Here is a 23,297-nt window from a genome sequence, read left to right as displayed (position 1 = left end):
AATATTGGAAGAGGGATCGTTTGGACGATAATTACAATGTCTAGTGCTCTTTCTAAGTAGCAAAATAGACCGTGTCACAGCAAAGTGTTGTTTTTTTTTACAATTTTGTGCCACAAAGTATCAACCTTGGCCCAAAATGCCGAAGAATGCGAAAGTAGTATATTCCTTAGAACAGTTAGCAGAATTAGTATTTTGAGGTGTATGAGGTATTCTTAAATTGAGTTTTTTTTCATGATGACTTAAATTATTTTCGGTGTTAATAACCTCATGGGAGTTCAAAGAAACTATATATTTGTTCTACCATATTAAATGAACTTTTATTAATTCCTAGGATGAAAAAGGTCAGCCTATGCTCCTGAAGTTGAAGGACTGGCCTCAAACCGATGACTTTGCTGAACTTTTGACTACCCGTTTTGAAGACCTTATGAGAGCTTTGCCGTTCGGTAAGTATTGTTGCTTGACTTTTTTTATAATACACTTTTTTATTATACCCTTTTTTATAAGCGATGTTTATGAATTTTTACCTTTTGTAAACTAATTCTCAGCTTAGTGACATTGGCCTATCTGTAAAGATAGGAAGGTGAGTTTATGTGCCTTAATAGTAGAAATTCTGCATGTCTAGTAAACCTTGGCTAGATTTCATAACCCTGTTCGGCTAATGTCAAGTGGCTTGGTATATCGCTGTGATCTATTTGCTTCCCTCTCCCCAATCAGTGTAATGTATGAATAGCTTTTCTAGTCTAAAATATCAACAATCATCAAGAATATATATACGTAAGATTAAAAAAAGTGCATAGCCTATGCTACTGTAAAAGCCCAAAGATTACTGTATTTTAGCTTTTAAAGTAAATCCTAGTGTTTGCCAAAATATTGGGGTAATAGTCCAAAAAAAAGCTTGTAAACCATTGGAGTTTGGGCTATTCTTACAATGAATAGAAACAAAAAAGAAGACGAAAAAGCAACTCACAACTAAAAGAAATTTATGTGCTGTATGTGCTGGGTGATGTCAGCATTTACTGATCAGCAGGGTTTACTGACAGAAATTTTTTGCATAAATAAATGTTTTTAGGCATCGAAGATATGATAAATCTGAAAAGTTCCTGTTTTGAATATTTCAATGAATGAGGAAAGTGTTTTGGAGTGCAAAAACTTCCCTTTGTCTTTAGATCTAAATAAGTTGCAGGAAAACAGATTGAGCTAATCGATGAAGCTTTCTGTGTCTTATGAATTCCTACTATGAAATTTTACAAATATTTCAAAGTTCAGTTATTTCTTCTGAATGGCCTAATTTTTCACTATTCTATTTCGTATGATAGACTAAACGTTTTTCAGAAGGAAAAATGATAACCTGAAACGGAAAAGGGCCAATGATGTTTATAATTGATTAAGCGCGATGAGGTCGATCTTCTATATATTTACTGATACAAAAGGCAAGTTTTAGGTTTTATCCGTTGTAAAAACCTTAAACCTTTTCTTTTTCTTTATAAACCTTTGCTGTTTAAGGCTCGCCTATAAGCTTTACCTATTCTCTAATAAATTAGCCAATTGTAGATTTAGGCCATCCTGTGAGGAACAAAAAATTGATGGCCCTTTTTTATTTTTAACGTGACAACTTTAACCGACTAAACTCAAGGACTGCGCAGGAGAAGGGGAAGGAGTGAATACGAGTCCCCCCTATCATAAAAAGTGAACACTTGAAATAGCCAATGGTTGATTATAGAATAACCAAAAGTTAAAAGTAATACTTGTAACATTAAAAGTTAAAACGAACAGAAATTATTATGCCTATGTGGGGGCTGCCCCCTTTTCAGTACCTGACTCCTTGCGCTAAAGTTTGACTTATATATAAGGGGAAGTTGTGAGTTTTTTTTCTTCTTTTTTGTTTTTCTGTTTCAAAAAAGCCGGAAAGAATAGTCCGGAATATCGAATTTTGACTGTATATTACAATATATAATATATATATATATATATATATATATATATATATATATATATATATATATATATATATATATATATATATATATATATATATATATATATATAAATATATAATATATAAAATAATATATATATATATATATATATATATATATATATATATATATATATATATATATATATATATATATATATATATATATATATATATATATATATATATGTATATATATATATATATATAATATATATATTATATATATATATATATATATATATATATATATATATATATATATATATATTACTATATGTATCAGCACTAGTATCAGCATAATCCAGAATCGATATGAAAGAAAGTAACTAAACTATTAGAGTGACAAAATGCATTGAGCAGATAGCGGCGGGTCTTGGGTTAGTAATACTAGCTCGAACGTGTTTGTGCATGCATAGATTTGACTTGAAAATTTGGTTCTTTGACCGGAGCCGATTGTTCGGACAATCGCGAATCCAAATAACTGAGGGCTGAATTTCTACTTTAATATCAAATTTTTAACGCCCTATAAGTAGTAGCTTCCCTGTACTGTCGGCGAGGCCTGCACATTAGTTATCTCCTGGTGTTATCGTACTAAAGCCATTATCTTAAGTTGTATAACAGCACGCAGTTTTCTGTGGCAAAAAGAAACAAAAAAGACAGGCCTCTATTATTTTCAAATCGTGATGAATCTAGCGATGACTATGCAAATTTCTATAATTATTTCGGAGAGTGATATAATCAACCTATAGATAAATAAAAGAAGAACTGAATGACTATACTTGGAGATACATTTGAATCTTTGCCACGATAAAGTTGACTGATCTAAAGTAACAGTATAAGCTCGTGATACTCAAACAATGACTAATCTCTCGTGATTTGTCCAAAGACCATTGGCTAAAGAACAATATTTTACTTTTAACGTTTCTTTTTCGTCCAGGCGATTATACCCAGAGAAATGGCCGATATAATCTAGCAGGACGGTTGCCAGATTGTTTTGTCCGTCCAGACCTCGGGCCCAAAATGTATGTTGCTTATGGTCACCCAGCTCTCCATTCTGTCGGCACGACCAACCTACATGTAGACGTTTCTTGTGCTGTTAACGTCATGGTTAACATTGGTGTTCCTCAAGATACCCCAAATAATGAGGATTTACTCCAAGGTATGTTTACAGTTACTTAACAGCTGTACTAATTTCAAGGCACCCGTCCTTCCCTCCTTCCAAGGTTTTTTACTCCCTAGATTCCGAAAAATAAATTGATTCGTATTTTTTGGAAAATCTACTTAATTTGGTATTTTCATTTGAAAACGAAAAAAAAAAGATTCCTCCCTCTAGATTTTGAAAAATATATTTTGTCCACCTCCCCCTAAATATTTTTAATAAATTGACGCCTCACTACTTGCCCATAAAACATGTGTGAATATTTAATGATGGCTGATTAACTGTATTTGAAAGTTGCTCTATTCCGTAGCTAACGATTAATGAACAAGTTTTTTTTATTATTGCACTCTTTAACGTGTGGAATGAGGGCTCCCCCCATGAGATTATTTGGAATGATAGATCACAAAAAATTCATAAATGTGTTACTAAAACATACTTTTTCAAATGTCTTACCTTTTTGTAAAGGGTATATTGTTTTACCCTATTTTTCTGGAATGGTGAAAATCTAGAATTACGGGGCAAAAAAGCTCATCTCTTTGACGTATGAAATCCCTCTCTTCTAAAAATTTTTGAAGATTTTCGAAGATTTTTAAATGCTGTTCAAAAATTTTCTAAAATTTTAAAGATTTTCAAATGCTCTTGCAGCACTGTTTTACTATTTCTTCTGCGCCTTGTGTAGTTGCCTTGAGTGTTGTTATGGAATCCGATTTAATCTAGTGTGTATTTGATGTGAAGTGATGAAGAAACTAGAAAACTCAAAAAAAAAAAAAAAATCTTGGAGTATACTTGATGCCTTGGGTTCGAAAAATGACGTGATTTCCCGAGCAAGTCGGAATGAATTGATTCCTGTCATCAAAAAGAGGGAACAAGAACGGAAACTCAATGTGTATCTATATATATATAAATAAGTTGTCTGTCTGTGTGTCTGTCTGTGGATCAGGTGACGTCATGTTTCTGTGTCGACTGACGTCATGAAATTAGTTGTCGTCATTTTTGCTATGACGGTGACGTCATTAAAGATATTTAAGACATATATGTTCACGTAGAAATCTATTAATGTTTAAGTTTAAAATGACTGATGAACTTACAATGGCAAAAGCCGATGAAGATGCTCAAAGAGTCTATGCCAAAAAACTTGCTGCTGATAGAGAAAGTCAGAAAAGAAAGCGTGCCGAGGAATCAAAAGAACAGCAAGGAAACAGGCTTGAGGCTAAAGAACGCAAAACCGCTCAGTTAGATGAAGATCCACCTGGACAGCGAGAGTCCAAACATATCAAAACTGAAAATGATAGCGATGATGATTGGGTTTGGGATTCTGACTTGGATAAGGTCATCAATGCCTACCAGATTTTAGTTAAAAAAACAAAGGTTCGGCGATATGTATTTCATAGTGAAGCTGAAAAATAAAGAAGAAAAAGAAAACTGAAAACCGAAGTAGCTGAGTTGGTAAAGCGTTATGTTTCAGGTTCTAGGTCCGAGAGGCTCCAGGTTTGAACCTTGGCTTTAGCATTAATACAAAAGAAGAAAAAAAATAAAAAAGGTAAAAACTACAAAAAAACTAAAAAGAAAATATATATATATATATATTTATATATCTATCTATATATATAACAATAAGTTGTCTGTCTGTGGATCTGTCAGGTGACGTCATGTTTCTGTGTCGACTGACGTCATGTTTTCGACTGACGAAATTACAGACCGGGACATCGGGACACAAATGACGACCGGGACACCGGCACATAGGGAATATAAATGACGACCGGGACCCAAGGAATGTTCGATTAGCAATCACCATCAACAAAGCACCGGGATACAAATGACGACTGGGACACAGTGAGTATAAATGACGACCAGGACATAAGTAAAAAAAAATTAAAAACTAAAAAAAAGGTAAAAACTACAAAAAACTAAAAAGAAAAAAAACTAAAAACTAATAAAAAACTAAAAAAGCTAAAAAAGCTAAAAAGCTAAAAAAAAAAAAACTAAAAAAGAAAAAAAAATGAAAAAGAAAAAAAAATGAAAAAGAAAAAAAAATGAAAAATAAAGGAGAAAAACAAAACTAAAAAAAAACTAAAAAAAGGTAAAAAACTAAAACCTAAAAAAAGACCAATTCAAAAACGTGTATATACAGACCGGGACACAAATGACGACCGGGACACCGGGACATGACGACCGGGACACAGGGACACAACTACAACAGGGACGCCGGGGGGCTCAGGGGGATATATAAATGACGATGGCGACACAGGGAATCGTCGATTAGCAATCACCATCAACAAAGCTCAAGGGCAATCATTAGAATCATGAGGTATAGATCTGAATACGGATTGTTTTCCCATGGACCATTATATGTTGCATGTTCAAGAGTCTTTAAACCTGACATTCTATTTATATGCACAGACAATGGGACAGCAAAGAATGTTGTACATTCGCAAGTTTTACGTAGTTAAAAACATATATATATATATATATATATATATATATATATATATATATATATATATATATATATATATATATATATATATATATATATATATATATATATATATATATATATATATATATATATATATATATATATATATATATATATATATATATATATATATATATATATATATATATATATATATATATATATATATATATATATATATATATATATATATATATATATATATATATATCTATCTATCTATATATATAAAAATAAGTTGTCTGTCTGTGGATGTGTGGATGGATGTGTCAGGTGACGTCACCTGAAAAAACTGGATCAGGTGACGTCAAAACTGAAAAAACTAAAAAAGGCAAAAACTACAAAAAAAACTAAAAACTAATAAAAAAAATAAAAAAGCTAAAAAACTAAAAAAACTAAAAAAAGGCAAAAACTACAAAAAAAAACTAAAAACTAATAAAAAAAAATAAAAAAGCTAAAAAACTAAAAAAACTAAAAAAACTAAAAAAAAGGTAAAAAACGAAAAAAACTAAAAACTAAAAAAAACTAAAAAAAGGGAAAAAACTGAAAAATAAGCTAAAATAAAGGTAAAAACCAATAAAAAACTAAAAAAAAAACTGAAAAAACTAAAAAAAGGCAAAAACTACAAAAAAAACTAAAAACTAATAAAAAAAGTAAAAAAGCTAAAAAACTAAAAAAACTAAAAAAACTAAAAAAAGGTAAAAAACTAAAAAAAATAAAAAATAAAAAAAAACTAAAAAAAAGGAAAAAACTGAAAAATAAGCTAAAATAAAGGTAAAAACCAATAAAAAACTAAAAAGAAAAAAAGGAAAAAACTAAAAAAAATTTTCATCTAAAAAACTAAAAAAAACTAAAAAAGGTAAAAACTAAAAGAACTAAAAAAGAAAAAAATAAATGACGAAACTCAAAGAGAAAGCGACCAGGACAAAAGGAATGTTCGATTAGCAATCAACAAAGCACCGGGAAGCACCGGGACACAGGGAGTATGAATGACGACCAGGACATAAGTAAAAAAAAAAATTAACAAAACTAAAAAGAAGTTAAAAACTACAAAAAAACTAAAAAGAAAAAAAAAACTAAAAACTAATAAAAAAACTAAAAAATCTAAAAATCTAAATAAACTAAAAAAGAAAAAAAAAGGAAAAAAATAAAGGAGAAAAACCAACGGGGACACCGGGGGAAACAGGGGGATATAAATGACGACCGGGACAAAAAAACTAAAAAGAAAAAAAAACTAAAAACTAATAAAAAAACTAAAAAATCTAAAAATCTAAATAAGCTAAAAAAGAAAAAAAAAGGAAAAAAATAAAGGAGAAAAACAAAACTAAAAAACGAATGTATATACAGACCGGGACACCGGGATACAAATGACGACCGGGACACAGGGAATATAAATGACGACCGGGACACAGGGACACAACTACAACGGGGACACCGGGGGAAACAGGGGGATGTAAATGACGACCGGGACACCGGGACAGGGAATGGTCGATTAGCAATCACCATCAACAAAGCTCAAGGGCAATCATTAGAATCATGAGGTATAGATCTGAATACAGATTGTTTTCCCATGGACCATTATATGTTGCATGTTCAAGAGTCGGTAAACCTGACAATCTATTTATATGCAAAGACAATGGGACAGCAAAGAATGTTGTATATTCGCAAGTTTTACGTAGTTAAAACCATATATATATATATATATATATATATATATATATATACATATATATATATATATATATATATATATATATATATATATATATATATATATATATATATATATATATATATCTATATTCACAGGTGGGACATAGGGACACAACTACAATGGCGCGTAACGACTTACGCGCGCGGGGGGGCTTGGGGGGGGCGCGAAGCGCCCCCACCAACTAGGTGTTGGGGTGGCGCGAAGCGCCACCCCAACAGCTAGTATATATATATATATACATATATCTATATTCACAGGTGGGACATAGGGACACAACTACAATGGCGCGTAACTAATATGGCACGTAACGACTTACGCGCGCGGGGGGGCTTGGGGGGGGGGCGCGAAGCGCCCCCTCCAACTAGGTGTTGGGGTGGCGCTATATATATAACATACTTTATATATTAACCCACGGTACATTACTCATTTCAGAATATACTACTGTCATATATGTGCGCGGTACTTTGGGGGAGGGAAGGAATAGATAATTCGCCACTATTCGACTGTAAACTAAAAAGGAATATTAAGAAAATTTGGGGGGGGGGGAGTGAATTTGAAAATTTGGGGGAGAAGAACTGAACTCACCACATGCATTTCAAGTCGTTTATATTCATACAAAAAAAGAGGTAAAATTCAATGAAAAGACAACAAACGAGACTGTGGCCAGTAGAGAGAAAAGATGAAAGACTAAAACAACGCGAATATCTCGCCTGTATGCAAACTAGGCGTCCTCAGAACAAGAGAAACAAAGATAAAACACTGAACTAAAACAAATAAAACCACCATCAATATTAATAAATACAATTGTCGCAACTGATCCACGCAGGGAAAAGAAGCTATTGTTATTTTATTTCGCAACAGAATAGTTAACTTGGTTTTAATTTTCATAATTTTTTCCTCAGTTGCTTTTATGTTCTCATTGAAGTAACTCCAATAGCTTCTTTTCCCTAGGTGGATCAGTTGCGGCAATTGTATTCTTTTTTTTTTCTTTTTTTTTTTTTTTTTTGTCATGGCTAGCCAGTTCGGCTTAAGAACTGTTGTCAGCATCAATCGACAAGAAAACACGACGTAATCGCTTGGCAATTTCGAAAAATTGAAATAATGCGAATTATCCGTTAAAATGATCAAATAGCTTTTTTGCATAAACTGATTACTCACAAAGGATAGCCGATCTTATTCTCAGCTAATGTATTTTTCACTCGTTTTCTTTTGCTTGGCTGGCCGTGTTAAGCGAGCTGACCAGTAATATTTCTATGCTTCAGACATTCACCCGTTACACAAAAGAACACAAAATGCATCGGTAAACACAAAAATGTTCGGTAAACACAAGTTGTTTACCGAACAAATGTTGCTAACCGTTGCAAAAACATGCTTTGTTCGAATTGAAACGCACTTTTCTGGTCCAATGGAAATTCTCCAAATGTGGATGTCTGGGCACAAAAATTCACCTTAAAAATATCTTATGCTACTTTAAAACCAACCCACCAATTAGGAGTTTGGAAAAAAGTTCTATGTTAGAAAGAATTAATTTCTTTCCATCAGATGGAAATCATCTAAACATCAACATCATCAAGATATAAAATCATCAACATCTAAGGAATAAGCTGCAGGGGAATTCAAGTTTAAATACGCGGTATATACAAGGAGCAATCGCCCGTGATAATTAAAAGTGTGACATATGCCATTTTGGTTGAAAATGAGTTATATATGTGTCATGGGTAAACTAAGTACGAAGAATCGGATGGTGCAGTCAGAATTGTGCTATCTTGTACCATTACGAAGATAAAAAGAGACGTAATCCTCCAAGTGGTGTCTCTTTTTTATCAGGTCTTGTTGCAAGTCAGAATGACAGAAGAGGATTACCTTATGGAGCTATAACATGGGGACCTGGCATTTGCCTCCTTTTTTGTCATGTCAAGGAAAATGAGACATGTGCCATAAAGTAGAATAATCTTGAATTCGCTCAGAATATTTAAAATTGATTTTTACCGCTGAAAAGAGCATAAAAAGTTGATTTAAAATATGTCACTTTTATCCACATTAGCCTCATCTCTCAGAGCGTCGACAGTCGATAAACTTTTTTCCATTTTTTAGGCTCTCTTGAAAAGTTACAAAAATTGCTTGTGTCGCACTTATAATTATCACAGCCGCGATGGTCGACGAGTTTGATCGCTAATCCTGAAACATCAAGGTTTAGGCTTTTGTGAAACACGCGATTTTGCGACAAGCGTATGACCGTAACTTTAATCGACAGGGCAAGATACTTCATTGGCTTCAGGTTTATTAGATGACAGAGCCAGAACATGATGCTACTCTGATATTATGATACTCTGATTTTTAAAGCTTGCTTAAAAAATAGGATAATTTTGTTTGCATGTTTTCCCCAAATTTTTTGGTGCATTTTTCAACTAATAAAAGAACTGTAATAATAAAAAAAAATATTCGATGGACAAGGCTCATCGAATTAAATCAAAATCGTCATCTTACGTTTTTGCGTGAATTCTTACGTTGAATTCTACGTTTTTACGTGTTACATTGAAATCTTAGACCTTAACTGCAAAAAAATAGCATACTTGAAAGTTAGACTATCAGCAAACTCGCTTAATCTTACAGTTTGGTCTTTAAAAACAAATTAATGCTTTTAGCAGCTGGTAGCCCTTTCAAAGATTTACTCCTTCATTACCGTTCTCGTATTCTACCTTGATTAGGTCTTTCCAAAGAGGTTGATTCGACGAGCAGTGACGTCAACTGGGGATGGAGGCGGGCTTCATATGTTTCTTAGATCTCCCCTTTGATTTTGAAAAATTCTGTTTATTTAGGTGGGTATGATTTGATTGAAAAAATTCCCCTTTCCAGTATTTTCATTGAAAAAAGTACAATTTTGCCCTTCCTTCCGTAGACTTTGAAAAACGAGTTTTGCTCCCCCCCTAAATCATGAATTACTCCCCCTAAATTCATGAATTGATGCCTCAGCGGTTGCGGAGATTTCATAGGTCACCACATTCCCCATATTTTCTGTCGTCGCTTTTCTTTGTTGTTACATCATTGTTTTATCATAATAAGCACTGTTTTAAAAGTTATGCTTTAATTTCGTTAACTTCGTATAATCTGAAGAACTATTTTTCTGGGAAAATTGAAAACAGTAACCTCAAAAACTACTTTAGCCACATTTCCCCCAACCCTCGTACGGTAAGGATCAGAACTTGCTTTTATGTTTTAACTTAGCTTAGGGTTTACAAAAAATAAAACGGAACGTTTAAATAAATCTTGAAAAAGAAAGCGCTATCAAGTTTTTAACCTTGACTTTACGTGGTTGCACGATATGTAGTACAATGACCTGCAGGTCAATGGAAAAAAAAGTCGAATTACGGGTAGTTCGGGTTGAATAAGCAACTGAGTTTTTTTTTCTAATTTGCATTAAATATGCCATGCTCTCTCCTATCGCTCCAATTAGCCTGTGTTTAAGCAGTGTGCCAAAACATTTTTTTTTTGTTTAAATTAGTGAAGAATCATAGCTATTATGAGTAATGGTGCGATCAGAAAACTGGTTTCAGATCCTTCCGCATATTTTGACTGCCACCAAATGGAGTCCAATGCTGGATTCACTTCATTGGCTACCACCATACACGTATTAATTTGTAATAGATTATAGACAACCAGGGTTGCCATCTTACACACTTTTCGTTTGAAAAACAATCTTTTTTACCTCATAGGTGGTGCGCAAGCAGCGATTTTCGAGCAAACATCGCTCTTTTTCGGCTTTGACTTGTACTCTTTTCGGACGCCAACAGTTGGCAACCCTGCAGACAACATATGTCTTCGTGAGCGTATCAAATGTTTCCTAATATGTCCAAGTTAGTTGCCAGGTTATCAAAACATGTTGGTTTAGTCTGAATATCTAAACCTCGTTTGATTCCACCATTCTTGTTTGGTGTCTGGTGGGTGTTTTACTACTCGAATCTTGTCTCTTGATTCTTTAAAGAGAAAATTCTTATAATAAAATATGTTTAAAATATTATATAGCATTAACATATTTACATATTATACAAGTTATATAGCTTAAAATATTCAAAATATTCGTAATAGCTGTGTATATATTCTTTTCTCTTTTTTCTTTATTTAATCTGCAATCTCGTTTCTTTTCTTTTTTTTTATCTATACAGGTAATAAGTCTATGGCTACCAAACGTTCCTTTCAAAAATAAAGAAAAGGAAAAAGATTGTATCTTAAATAGCATAAGGACTAAAGTGTCCTCTTATTGTGTTTCTGAGGACTGATTGTGCTGCTGATCCTCGCCTTGAGTTCAGCACAGTAAACATTTTTTGCGAGTGTTTCAGTAAATCGAAAATGTCAGATACGACCTTGAGACGCAACAGCGAAGGGTATTATTCGAATTCTCATTTCATTGTAAGGTTTTGTGCCCATTTACTTCGAAGAGGATTATTACAACTCCATCTTTATAAAAAATATTTATTGGATTAGTAACTTTCTCTTGTTCTTCTGTTCATCGTTTCTATTGGTTATTTATTAATCGAAATGAAGGCCTTCTATCTGAGGCAACTTTATTGAATGTAGTAGAGCTTTGCTTAAGATTCTACGAGACAGAAGATCTATGATAACAGATAAAATATTCATTTTAAAAAACATTATCACAAGCCCCGAAGGGCTGAATTTGTATTTCGGAATTAAAAACAAAACAGAATAAAAAAAAAACATAAAAAAAGTTTATAACTGCAATGTACTTAAAAACTGGCTTAGGAATGCTCAATTAAGTTGACAGAATGAGGATATCATTCGTTGAATATTTGTTTAATATATATATATATATATATATATATATATATATATATATATATATATATATATATATATATATATATATATTGATATATAGATATATGCAATGTATGAGATATACATAGAGGTCATTAACATGTCAATAGATTAAATACTAATAAAACTCGTCAAAATAGATAAAAAAAAAAAATTAAAGGGTCATTAAAATCCTAAAAAGGAAGGAAAACAAGAGAACATATACAAAACATAGGCAACGCTCGTCCAAGTAATGAAAAAGTGTGAAACTGGCAAAATGTTTTGTTATTTTCTTCTGTAATGTAGGGAGCGAAAGCTTTTCCATATCTGGAGCACAGCTTAGATATGTTTTCTTAAATACAGTTAAGAAAACTCCTATCTTGCCCACGAGAAGCTTTTGGTACAGAGCTCTGAACTTGGCGCCTTCTGCAAGCCCGCGCTCCGACGCGTAGATCGTACTACAACAACGTAGGCGGGAACACAAATTTGTTTTATTGCATACGTTTGTGTTGGTATCTAAGCTGTGAGTCAGACTGCCAGTTTCCTGTCTCCAGCCGCTAGCATCGCTACCGCGCACTGTGTTCTAGAAATGCATTCGAGTTTTCATAACTGTATTGGTATCTAAGCTGTGATCTGGAGGCAAAGTATCGCACACGGGAAAAGATAGGAAGGAACTGAGAAACAGTCCGAGGCGGGCTGAGAAACAGCTCGAGGCGGGCTGAGAAACAGCTCGAGGCGGGCTGCTCCGTAGAAGCCAGATCGTGCTGTTTTAGGCTTCTTAAATTTTATATGGAGCTTGAAGGAGCTCCTTATGAAATGTGAAGTAGTTTCCTTTGTTCTAGGTTATTTAAGTAATTACATAGTGAGTTTTAGATTTTTGAATAGCTAATAACAATGAAATTGATTGTTGGGCTCGAGGAGTTATTCACTTTCCCCGCTTGGTATACATCTAGGAGTCTCCCGTGTGTTGTACTGTTCTGCCACGCTCGGCACAGTCTCCACGACGCTTGGCACGCGCCACCTGATGTATGTGAATTCTGAAAGTCGGTGACTCCTCGGTTGGGCAATCAATTGTCTGGCAACAGTCCTAGTTTTTCTCCCCCGAGTAAGTTGCTAGGGGAATACTCTTGTATTTTCTTTTTTCATTGTGAGAGATCCATTTGTTATATCATGGTTTAGGTTTTTCGAATCTTTTTCGTTAGATCTATCTCAAGATTGAATAAATGATATAGTTATCTGAACAGTCAGGTGCGTTTGTAGGAACGGCGCAGAGCGATCTACCTGTGCATTTTCTATAGTTAAACTCGTATTCCTTAGAATTATATCAATTTTATGTAATATTTGCTGGATGCATCTATGTTGTAATTAGTTATAACTTTTTAAGTGACTCTAGACAGAATAAAATTTGTACCCCCCCCCCCTCTGCCTTTTACGAAATCATTTGTAACTAGTGCATAAGGTGTTTTGACTGAAGAAAAGGGAATGTTATTTACAGTTATTTTTTTTTTTACCAATGACGCTTTTGTTCTTGTATTAATGTCCAGATTTTTACAAAAAATATTTGTTTCTAATAAGTGTCAATTCCTTTCGTTGCAACTTAACAATCGAAATTTGCGAACAAAGGAAAATCTTTCTGTTCAGTCCTTTTTTTAAAGCTTTTTTCTGACTCATTTTAAGATAAATTTGTACTATTTTTAAATTAAATCAGGGAAACCCATTGGATTGTATATTATGGTTGTTTCTATCCTTATAATATACTACTATATATTCATACTTCATCTCGTAATTAAAAATCATAAAACGGAAATAATTATGTAAATAAGACTATAGAGGTGCAAACAAAGTATCAAAATTTTATTTCTTTTGCTAGATAGTATTAAAAAGAACAAGAAATATTAGTTTATATTTTACTCTATTGTCTGAAAATTTTGCTTTCTATAGTATTTATTATTTTGCTTTAAATATTATCTGCAAAATTAGCTTTAGATGCTAATAAAGCTATAAAAATAAAAATATAAAATAAATTTAAAGTTCTATTGACCTTTTTAGGTTACGTTTCCTATTTTAGGTATTTTATTTTAGTTCATGAGATGCAGGGAATAAAGAGCTTGTATAAAAAAAAAACAAGTATATTAAAGTAAGTAGCCGAGTTTGAACTTCAAACGTATAGAAATTTCCTCAATTATGAAAGGAGCTGTCCTCCCCCTCAACCCGCCACTTGTATGTTATAGACACGGTTTGATGAAACGAATGTGCATTTTCAAATGTTCACATTTTTTTTTTAACAATGCTTATAAAATAAAAATACCTACTTAATTTGGCATATTTACCGTTTTCAGTCCGAATTAAAAGTGTAAAGATTTCTATTCAAATATCTTAACAGACTTGAAGATAAGAGGAACAAAGACCCCACTACCTTTTCAGCGTGCATGGTGTTTAAGATTTGTTTCACTTTTAGATTTTTTTATATTTTTCAATTGTTCTTTTTAGTTTTAAGTGTTTTGTGTTTTTCATTTTATTTTTATTTTTCACTGAAGACGCCTATTGAACTTACAGCTAAATTATCAGTTAAATAATAAAAGTAGCTAGGTAGGAAAACTGAATTACGGTCAATCAGTAGTTCTCTTAATTTTTACTTGTTTTATTTTTTATATTTCACTGAAGACAGTTGTTCAACTTGTAGCTAAATTATTTGCTTAGTTTTTATTCTGTTTTTGCCAAAAGGTAACATTGCATCTTGTCTTTTTATACTTAAGGTAAATAAAATACCTAGGGTGAACTTTTTGCAATTTGATAAGTTTCAGTATAGGTCAAGTTAAATCATTACCGTATAGAGCTAACTAGTCATGAGAGGGAGTGGTGACAGCCTCTCCTGTATTTAATAAAATTTATACTCTTTTTCGTCTAACATATCCCTTCATGCTTAAACCCTCTCCCACTGAACCTCTCCCCCAGCAGCTGGTGCCGAAACATGCAATATTTTATATCCGATTGTCCGTCTTAGAATGTTCCCTCGATAGCATTTTGGTCTTCTCAGGGCCAAGATGTTGCTTTACACCCTAAAATTACAGAAAACGGCACTTTGCAGTGACTGAACTCTTTTGCTACTGAAAAATAACCCATAGAAATCAGTTTCAGACCGAACGAGGTCTCTTTCACAATTTTGCGACCACTAGTTGGATACGATCCCCTCTGAAAAAAAAAGGCAGCAAATAACTACGCCTGCGTGAAAAATATATTTTTGATTTTGTTTTTCGTGTATGAAGTTTCTGCTCCAAGGTGTACTGCTCAGTTGTGCTGAGTTGGGTGTTCTCATTGTTACCAAGATTAACTAGGGCGCGATTATCCCCCTTTCTGAAATTTGTTTTCGAATTTTCTGAAGCTAATTACTTAGGATGGGCAACATGAAACTTAATGGGTCATATTTTGAGTCGCCACGAAAAGAACACTTATTTTATGTTGTCGTCAGTACATGTTTTTTTTTTTTTTTTTTTTTTTTTTTAATTTGGTCTCTATTGGTACACTTCGCTCTTTGCTTACAATTTTTACGACGAACCCTAAGAGGGAACCTGGAGTCTAGAGGTGATAAAATCAGGGATTAGCTGTCTTTAATGTCTTATTTCATGAGATATAAGATGTCAGCACACTCTTCCTCTACTAAGGATGGTTTTTAGAACACCATTTATATATTTTTTGTATGGATTCTTGAAATGACTGTCTAGATAGTAGTGTGTATTTTCCCATGTCTATTGCTGTGAATAACTCAAACGTAACTGAAAAAGGCAAAAACTTGCATCAAACGTAAATTGCAAAATGAAAGAATATTTACCCACGCAAGGAATTATTTTTACCGAGCGATGGGAAAGAAAGGTCTAGGCGGCTAGGCCAAGTTTGAATGGAGAGGAAGCCTAGACAAGGGGAAAACAGGTCTTTTCCGAATGGGTGAGGGAGTAACCATAAGATAGAGGAAGGAATTTGGAACTTCATAGCCGGTGTTAAGAGTGGGGCTTTGATTAGGTTGGGATGAAGGAGGAGTGTGTGCAACAGTCCGGCCACAAAGGCACCATTTGGCACCTCTACAGTAACTCCCCGCACAAACTGTATGACGTATATTGTATCTTATATGTGAAATATGCCTCTACTTGAGAATCCCTCAGCCTTGTATTAATTTTCTCTCCTTTCCAGAGTCTTTCAAATGCTTAGAATATGAGAAGGTTGATAATTCATCAATTCATCGAATAAAGAAAAACAAATCTATTCCTGGAGCGATATGGCACATATATCATGCGAATGATGCCGACAAAATAAGGGACCTATTAACAAAGGTAAGTACTCTAAATAAATTTTTGTACTAAGCGATTAGCTTATTCTAAGTTCCCCCAGAAATGATTTATTGTATTCCTAAGAATCCTCTTGCGGATCCTCATCCAGTGGGACCTTTTGGAAAAGTATATTTTAAGCCACTTTTTGGATCTGTCATTTGCACCTGGAGATATCTAAAAATAGTTACTAGAATCAAAAGACAATGTGAAGTTCACTGTTTTCTAAACTGTCTAGAATTTTTGTGTTAACGAGTCTTCGGGATACTCTCTTCTTATCCATCTGTTATGTCGTACTTACGGGTAAACGACAAATCTTTTTTGGTTATGTTTAGTTTTTTCTGTTTTTTTGTTTATCCTAGAAATGGAAAGGGGTTAAGTAATCAGATTCTTGAGCCATATATCTCACCTTACAATGATTAGAATCACTAACAATAAGACTTTTCTAATTAGTGTTTTTCTTTAGTTGTCGTTATTAAGATTTTTATTTTCTAAACTATAACTTCTGTTGAGTGTGTACTTTAGCTGAGTGCGTATTTTGCTGTTGCAAGTTGATTTTTTTTTCCTTTTTCCTTTTTTAAAATTTACATAATGGAGTAGAGGTTGTGAGGGAAACTTTAAATAGATTTTGAAGGAGGAGATACGCACGTTGTTGCGTTGGTTTCAGGCGGTTTGGCACTGGAATGACTTAGTAAAACACACTTTTTAGTGTTTCCAGTCACCATTCTTATTGAAGTGATGTTTTTTACTTTTAATACTTTTCTAGTGCATGTTTTTTAGTATCATTTATTTTTCAGGCATTCATCATAGCCTTCAGTAGTGAATTTATCCCCAAATGTGTCTACTTTTGTTATCATAGTGAAGAAATATATAGTCATATATTTAGGATTATCTATCACAAGGATGGATAATCCTTATAATCGCTCTATGCTGCGATTTAAGTTAATTTAAGGTAACTGATTTAAATTAATTTAAATCGGCCATTTTTCCTTTTTTTTAAATGGAAAAGCTACGTCCTAGTTAAGGATCCTATACAATATCAACAAAGTAAAAAAAAAACTTATGAAGGGGAGGGGGACTTCTCTGTTATGTAATTTTAGTTCTATGTTTATTTGTTGATAATACAACCATTTTTTTTTTCTATGCCTTTTGTTAAATAATTCTTAAGACTAGTTAAAATTTTCTAAATTAATTATTTATTAGGTAACTTATTAATAATTTACTATTTGTAATTTTACTGTTAAAAATGAATGGATAAAAACTAAAGAATTAATTTATTTTAATTATCATTTTGGATTAAATTTTTATCAGAATCAATGAACTCCTTGGTTTGTATTTGGAATTAGAGTCTCAATGTTGTTAAACGATTTTGTTGAAGGATTTAATGATAATAAGAAAAATATAATACACAAATTTTTTCTAACAAAATCAAAGTAATTAGGTATAGTGCAATATATGGTATCTTGAAAATGCCCCGTAGTCTAATTTCAGCCTTCTTGAGGGACATAAATCTTCATCTGAAGGGGAAAAAAATTATAACTTAAGCAGACAATTAGCCTAATTGCCCATATACCGCCTATATGGCGGTAATTTTAATGCATTATAATAAATCGTAAACAATTGAATCTTAAAAATGGAAAATATAGTCTCTTCTGTAAGAAAAAAAACTACTGCCTCTTTGGAGAGAATCACAACACTAAAAAAGAAAGCATTCTGGGGGGGGGGGGCATCTTTGATAATGATTTGTCCAGATGATTTATTTGTTCCAAAGAAAAGATAAACATACTGACGTCTGTATTTAGTAGCCAATAGAAGGCCATTCTATCTAGCTCTAATGCTAAATCTCTCATGACTACATCCCAAGGTTTAAGGCAACTATGAAAAACTGATCTTACCGACCTCTTTATTGGTCTGTCCAACAAAGTTGAGCTGCTAGAGTATATACAATATTATTTACAGATTCACGCAGATTATTTTGTAGCATATTTGCAGTATTATTGCAGTGTTCTATAGAGAATATATGGAGATCATGTACGAAATTAAACTCTTGAGACCCTCAGTTTAATCAGCATGTAAAATATCGAACATAAAAAGGCCTGATAAAAAAGAAAAGGACTAATTTTGACTAATTAAGATATTAAAATAGATAATTGGATAATTAAGATAGGAAGATAAATATTTCCTAAGATAGGAAATTAGATTAGAAAACAGATAATTAAGATAATTAAAATTAGACTAATTTCGTTGAAAGTATTAAAAGCAAGTAGCTCTGAAATATGTACATAAATATGTGTGATTTAATTGCCAATCAGGATGTACAAAGCCTGAAACTATTTTTGAAATATACAAAATTATGTACCAAAGAAATTTCTCCTACTTAAATATTTTCAAAATCTATGTTAATGTCTGGTCAGTTTTTGAACATATTTAAATATATTCAAACAAGAAGAAATCTGAAGTGTCTGAGATTCGCGAGTTACTGTTAAGACTTATATAAATACCTGAGACACAAAATATTTTCGAAAATACCATAATTACGTATCTTAGAAATATGTAATACCGAAATATATTCGAAACGTATCTGAATGTCAGAACGGTTTTTTTTGTTAACTGTTAACTCAAACTTTTTTTTGGGGGGGGGATCTTGGTGTCTGGTTGATCCACAAGAAAGTCTTTCTAAAGTCTTTAACATAAATTTTTAGTCAATCTAATTGGAATAATTTATATTACAAAATGGAGTTATTAACACTGAAAAGTAAATTAATTAATAATAAAATGAGAGTAGTTAACACTGAAAAATGGAGTAAATAACACTAAAAAGACGATTGAAATATAAAGCCACACAAACATCAGTCCCAGCGCCAGACCTGATCATAACAGTCGTATAATGGTGCTAAATGTACCTAATTGATGGCAAACTCCCTCCGTCGGATACAACTTTTCTTATGAAATCGATTTAATTGTTGCATCCGATTTGTAAATAATCTTGTGGTTATATAACACAAGAGTTGATACAATAAATTTTTACAATAATGGGAATGCAGAGATCTTATCCCCCCTTATCAGTAGTGTTTGAAAATATCAAACAACTTGACCTCAAGTAAAATTATACCTGGCTGATTTAATACAAAAAAGATTTGTGATTTTAAACCGCTGATGGCAATAAATAGCAATTTGTCTTTGTTGTTGCGTTGCCATCTTGTCGTTCCATACTTTTAATGCTGAAAAAAGTGCCGCCTCTCCCAGTTTAAACATCACGTTCTGGGTCTCATTAGGATAGAAATAAGTAACCATTGTCTTAACTTGATGACCAATTTTAGAATTTAAGAAAGAATTTGAATAAATTCTTCGTTTTTTTTTTTACCAACTTCTGTTAGTGCAACAAACAATGGATTTGTGGCTAACGATTGTCAGAGTAAGCGAGTAACAATTTAATTATTATTGAATTTCTTGGCCTAATAAAACAGAAGCTTAAACAGAAAAAGAGCCAAGAGCTCATATGGCATGAACTCTAGTAAAATTTTAAGAATCAATAGATTGATTTAAAAGGAAAATCAGAGGATTAATGCCGTTCAGGATTTAAAATAAGAGCTCTGAGACACGAGGTCCTTCTAGATATCAAAATTCATTAAAATCCCATCACCCACTCGTAAGTTAAAAATAAGTTTTTATAATTTTTCAGAATTAACCCTCCTCCCAACTCCCCCAAAGAGAGCAGATCCATTCCGGTTATGTCAATCACGTATCTGGGACTTGTATTTATTTTCCTCATCAAGTTTCATCCCTATCCCTCCACTCTAAGCGTTTTCCAAGATTTTAGCCCCCCCCCCCCAACTCTCCCAAATGTCACCGGATCTAGTCGGGATTTAAAATAAGAGCTCTGAGACACAATATCAATCTAAATATTAATTTTCATTAAGATCCGATCACGCATTCGTAAGTTAAGAATACTTCATTTTTTTCAAATTTTTCCGAATTAATCGCCCCCCTACTTCTCCCAGATGGTAGAATCAGGGAAACGACTATTTCTAATTTAATCTGGTCCGGTCCCCGATACGCCTGCCAAATTTCACCGTCTTAGCTTATCTAGAAGTGCCGAAACTAGCCAAACCGGGACAGACAGACCGACCGACAGAATTTGCGATCGCTATATGTCACTTGAAAAACTGCTGGCAAGTGCCAAACATGGCAAGTGCCATGAAAACTCCAAGGGTCAAAATGGTTTATGTGCTCCGCATTTACAATTTGGTTAAAAAAAAATTCATCAACTAAGATTTAAGAACTCTCTTTATTAACTACTAATTACAAAAACTATAAATACACACAACCGCCCTGGGGAAGGCTCAAAGAGCCTGATGTTGGACGGCTGCAATCCTCTGATTCTCAACCTAAATTAATAAGAAAAAAAAAAAAAAATAGAAACTAAAGAAGGACAAAACACTCTCACTCAATTACTCCTTAATACCAGAATATAAATAAATAAAAGCTAACAATAATTAAAAAAAAAGAAAAAAAAGAAAAAAAAAAGAATTATCTCCCCACTTCCAATAAATGTTTTTTTAAATTTACTTTAAACAACCCAATATGTTCCGCCCCCCTAATGCCAGCTGGGATATCATTCCAAATAGCCGGAGCTAAATACCTAATTCCGAAAGCTGCACGTGTGGTGTCTCGGTACTCAACAATAAAATTATCTGCCTCTCTAGTCTCATACCCATGGAGTGAACGATTTACTCGAAAAAACTGGTAAAAACTGGAGGACATACATCATTGCAACATCGATACACAAAAATAGCAGCTTGATAATCTCGAATCTGACCAATGTTAAGCACTCGTAATTTCTCAAAACATGACGCGGTATCATTCACATTTTCTACATAATTACCAAGAAGACGTACTGTTTTATTTTGTAGGATCTGCACTCTTTTAAAATTTGCATAGAAATTACTAGACCAAAGGACACAACCATAAGAAATATAAGGCGCAACAATGGAAACTATCTTGTGTTATTGTATTAATTTTTTTTTTATGTTGATATGTTTCCTGGTGCATGCTATGTTGGTCTTATATTCCCATTACTTAATGAAAGAAAGCCGGATTCTGAGTCTTTACTGTGTCTAGCGTGTATCTGAAACTATTGTAGTATTAATGATTTAAAACAGACTTGTTATATGCCAGCATTCCAGTTTAGATTTCAGTCTAAAATTGGTTGTTATCATGCATTAAACAGTTTGTTTAGTGTTTTGATAGATTATTATTGGATTTCTTTGCCAAATTCAGATGTAAAAAAAAACAAAAACACTATAACCTAACAGTTCCCCAGGTTGCATTTGAAAATGGTGAAACAATTAGCAAGGAAACAGATCCAATCCATGACCAGGCTAATAGGTATATTGTCTAATTTTGTGTTTGGGGGATAGTAAAACATTTTTTATATAATTTTTACAAAAGAGTGTATATGCTTTTTTTGGTCATCTGAAAGTTTCGTATCTGACTAGAATTTAATAAATTATTCAAAAGCTTCGTAGTTGCATGATGTTTTTTGGACTTTGAGCAAACAAATATTTATTTATTGATCCTGGTGCATAACCTGCACACCAGATGAGGCTACATTACATGATGCTACGTTTTAAGAATAAAAAAATAATTGTTTTAAACTTGAGCTAATTTTAAACTTTAAGCTAATTAACGTTTTTCTTTACAGTTTGTACCCAAAAATAGTGAAACAAATAGATAACTTTAAATTGAATTTTTTTACAGGTTGCACTCGAGAAAGGTGAAACAATTATTGTCAAAACAGATCCAATCCATGACCAGGTTAATTACCTGGATTCCACTTTACGAGAGCGGCTGTATAAAGAGTACAATGTCCGAGGTTACACAATTGTTCAGTGTTTAGGAGACGCCGTATTCATACCTGCTGGTGCTCCTCATCAAGTAATATATATATACTTACTTAATTAATTAGTTTTGTTTATTTATGATTAAATGTGGCAAAATTTGGGAAGGTATGCCAATATTTTTTTTTTTCACGTCTTTGGTACTTAAAATTTTGAATCAAATCTCTTAACACAGAGCTGTTTTGTATTATATATTTATTCAGAAGAGTTCTTGTATAATGGATGCAGCAAATACTTTTATTTTTAAACATCAAATTAGTCTGTTTGTTTTTGTTAATTCACAAACAACGTAAATGCACTTAGAATTATGTGGAAATAAGGAAAAATAATAATAGCTTTATAATTACAGTAAACGGGTAGACATTCTTGGAGTGAGATATAAAAAATAATAAAACATAAAATAAATATATCAATATTATATATTAAATATTAAGAAAATAAATAATGAAAATATATGTATATATATATATATATATATATATATATATATATATATATATATATATATATATATATATATATATATATATATATATATATATATATATATATATATATATATATATATATATATATATATATATATATATATATATATATATATATATATATATATATATATATATATATATATATATATATATATATGAATATGAAAATAAAGAAAATAAGTAATTCTTGGAGTGAGATATAAAAAATAATAAAACATAAAATAAATATATCAATATTATATGTTAAATAGTAAGAAAATAAATAATGAAAAATAAGAATAACAGTAGACGAGGAGTCGGGTAGACATGCTTGGCATGAGTTATAATAAAAAATTAACTAATAAATAATAATAGTAAGAGCTTTATAATTACAGTAGATAAGGAGCCGGGTTCCCATATGTGTTGGAATAAAATCTCGTCAATAAGTTTTTTTAGGGAATGGGGA

At 32.3% G+C, this 23,297-nt stretch overlaps 1 protein-coding gene across 3 annotated transcripts in view; it reads left to right on the top strand.

The window, feature by feature from the left end:
* LOC136025387 (lysine-specific demethylase 3A-like) overlaps nt 1-23,297 on the top strand; it is a 266,827-nt gene that overhangs the window by 238,217 nt on the left and 5,313 nt on the right. For all 3 annotated transcript variants that reach the window (XM_065701374.1, XM_065701372.1, XM_065701375.1), the window contains 4 exons: nt 332-443; nt 2,916-3,137; nt 16,328-16,467; nt 22,222-22,398. In XM_065701374.1, the coding sequence (XP_065557446.1) occupies nt 332-443; nt 2,916-3,137; nt 16,328-16,467; nt 22,222-22,398 (651 nt within the window). The remainder of the gene's footprint in view (nt 1-331; nt 444-2,915; nt 3,138-16,327; nt 16,468-22,221; nt 22,399-23,297) is intronic.

This window comes from Artemia franciscana, chromosome 3 (genome assembly GCF_032884065.1).
Source record: "Artemia franciscana chromosome 3, ASM3288406v1, whole genome shotgun sequence".
NCBI classification, from domain to species: domain Eukaryota; kingdom Metazoa; phylum Arthropoda; class Branchiopoda; order Anostraca; family Artemiidae; genus Artemia; species Artemia franciscana.
This window is presented reverse-complemented; position numbering and strand designations above follow the sequence as displayed.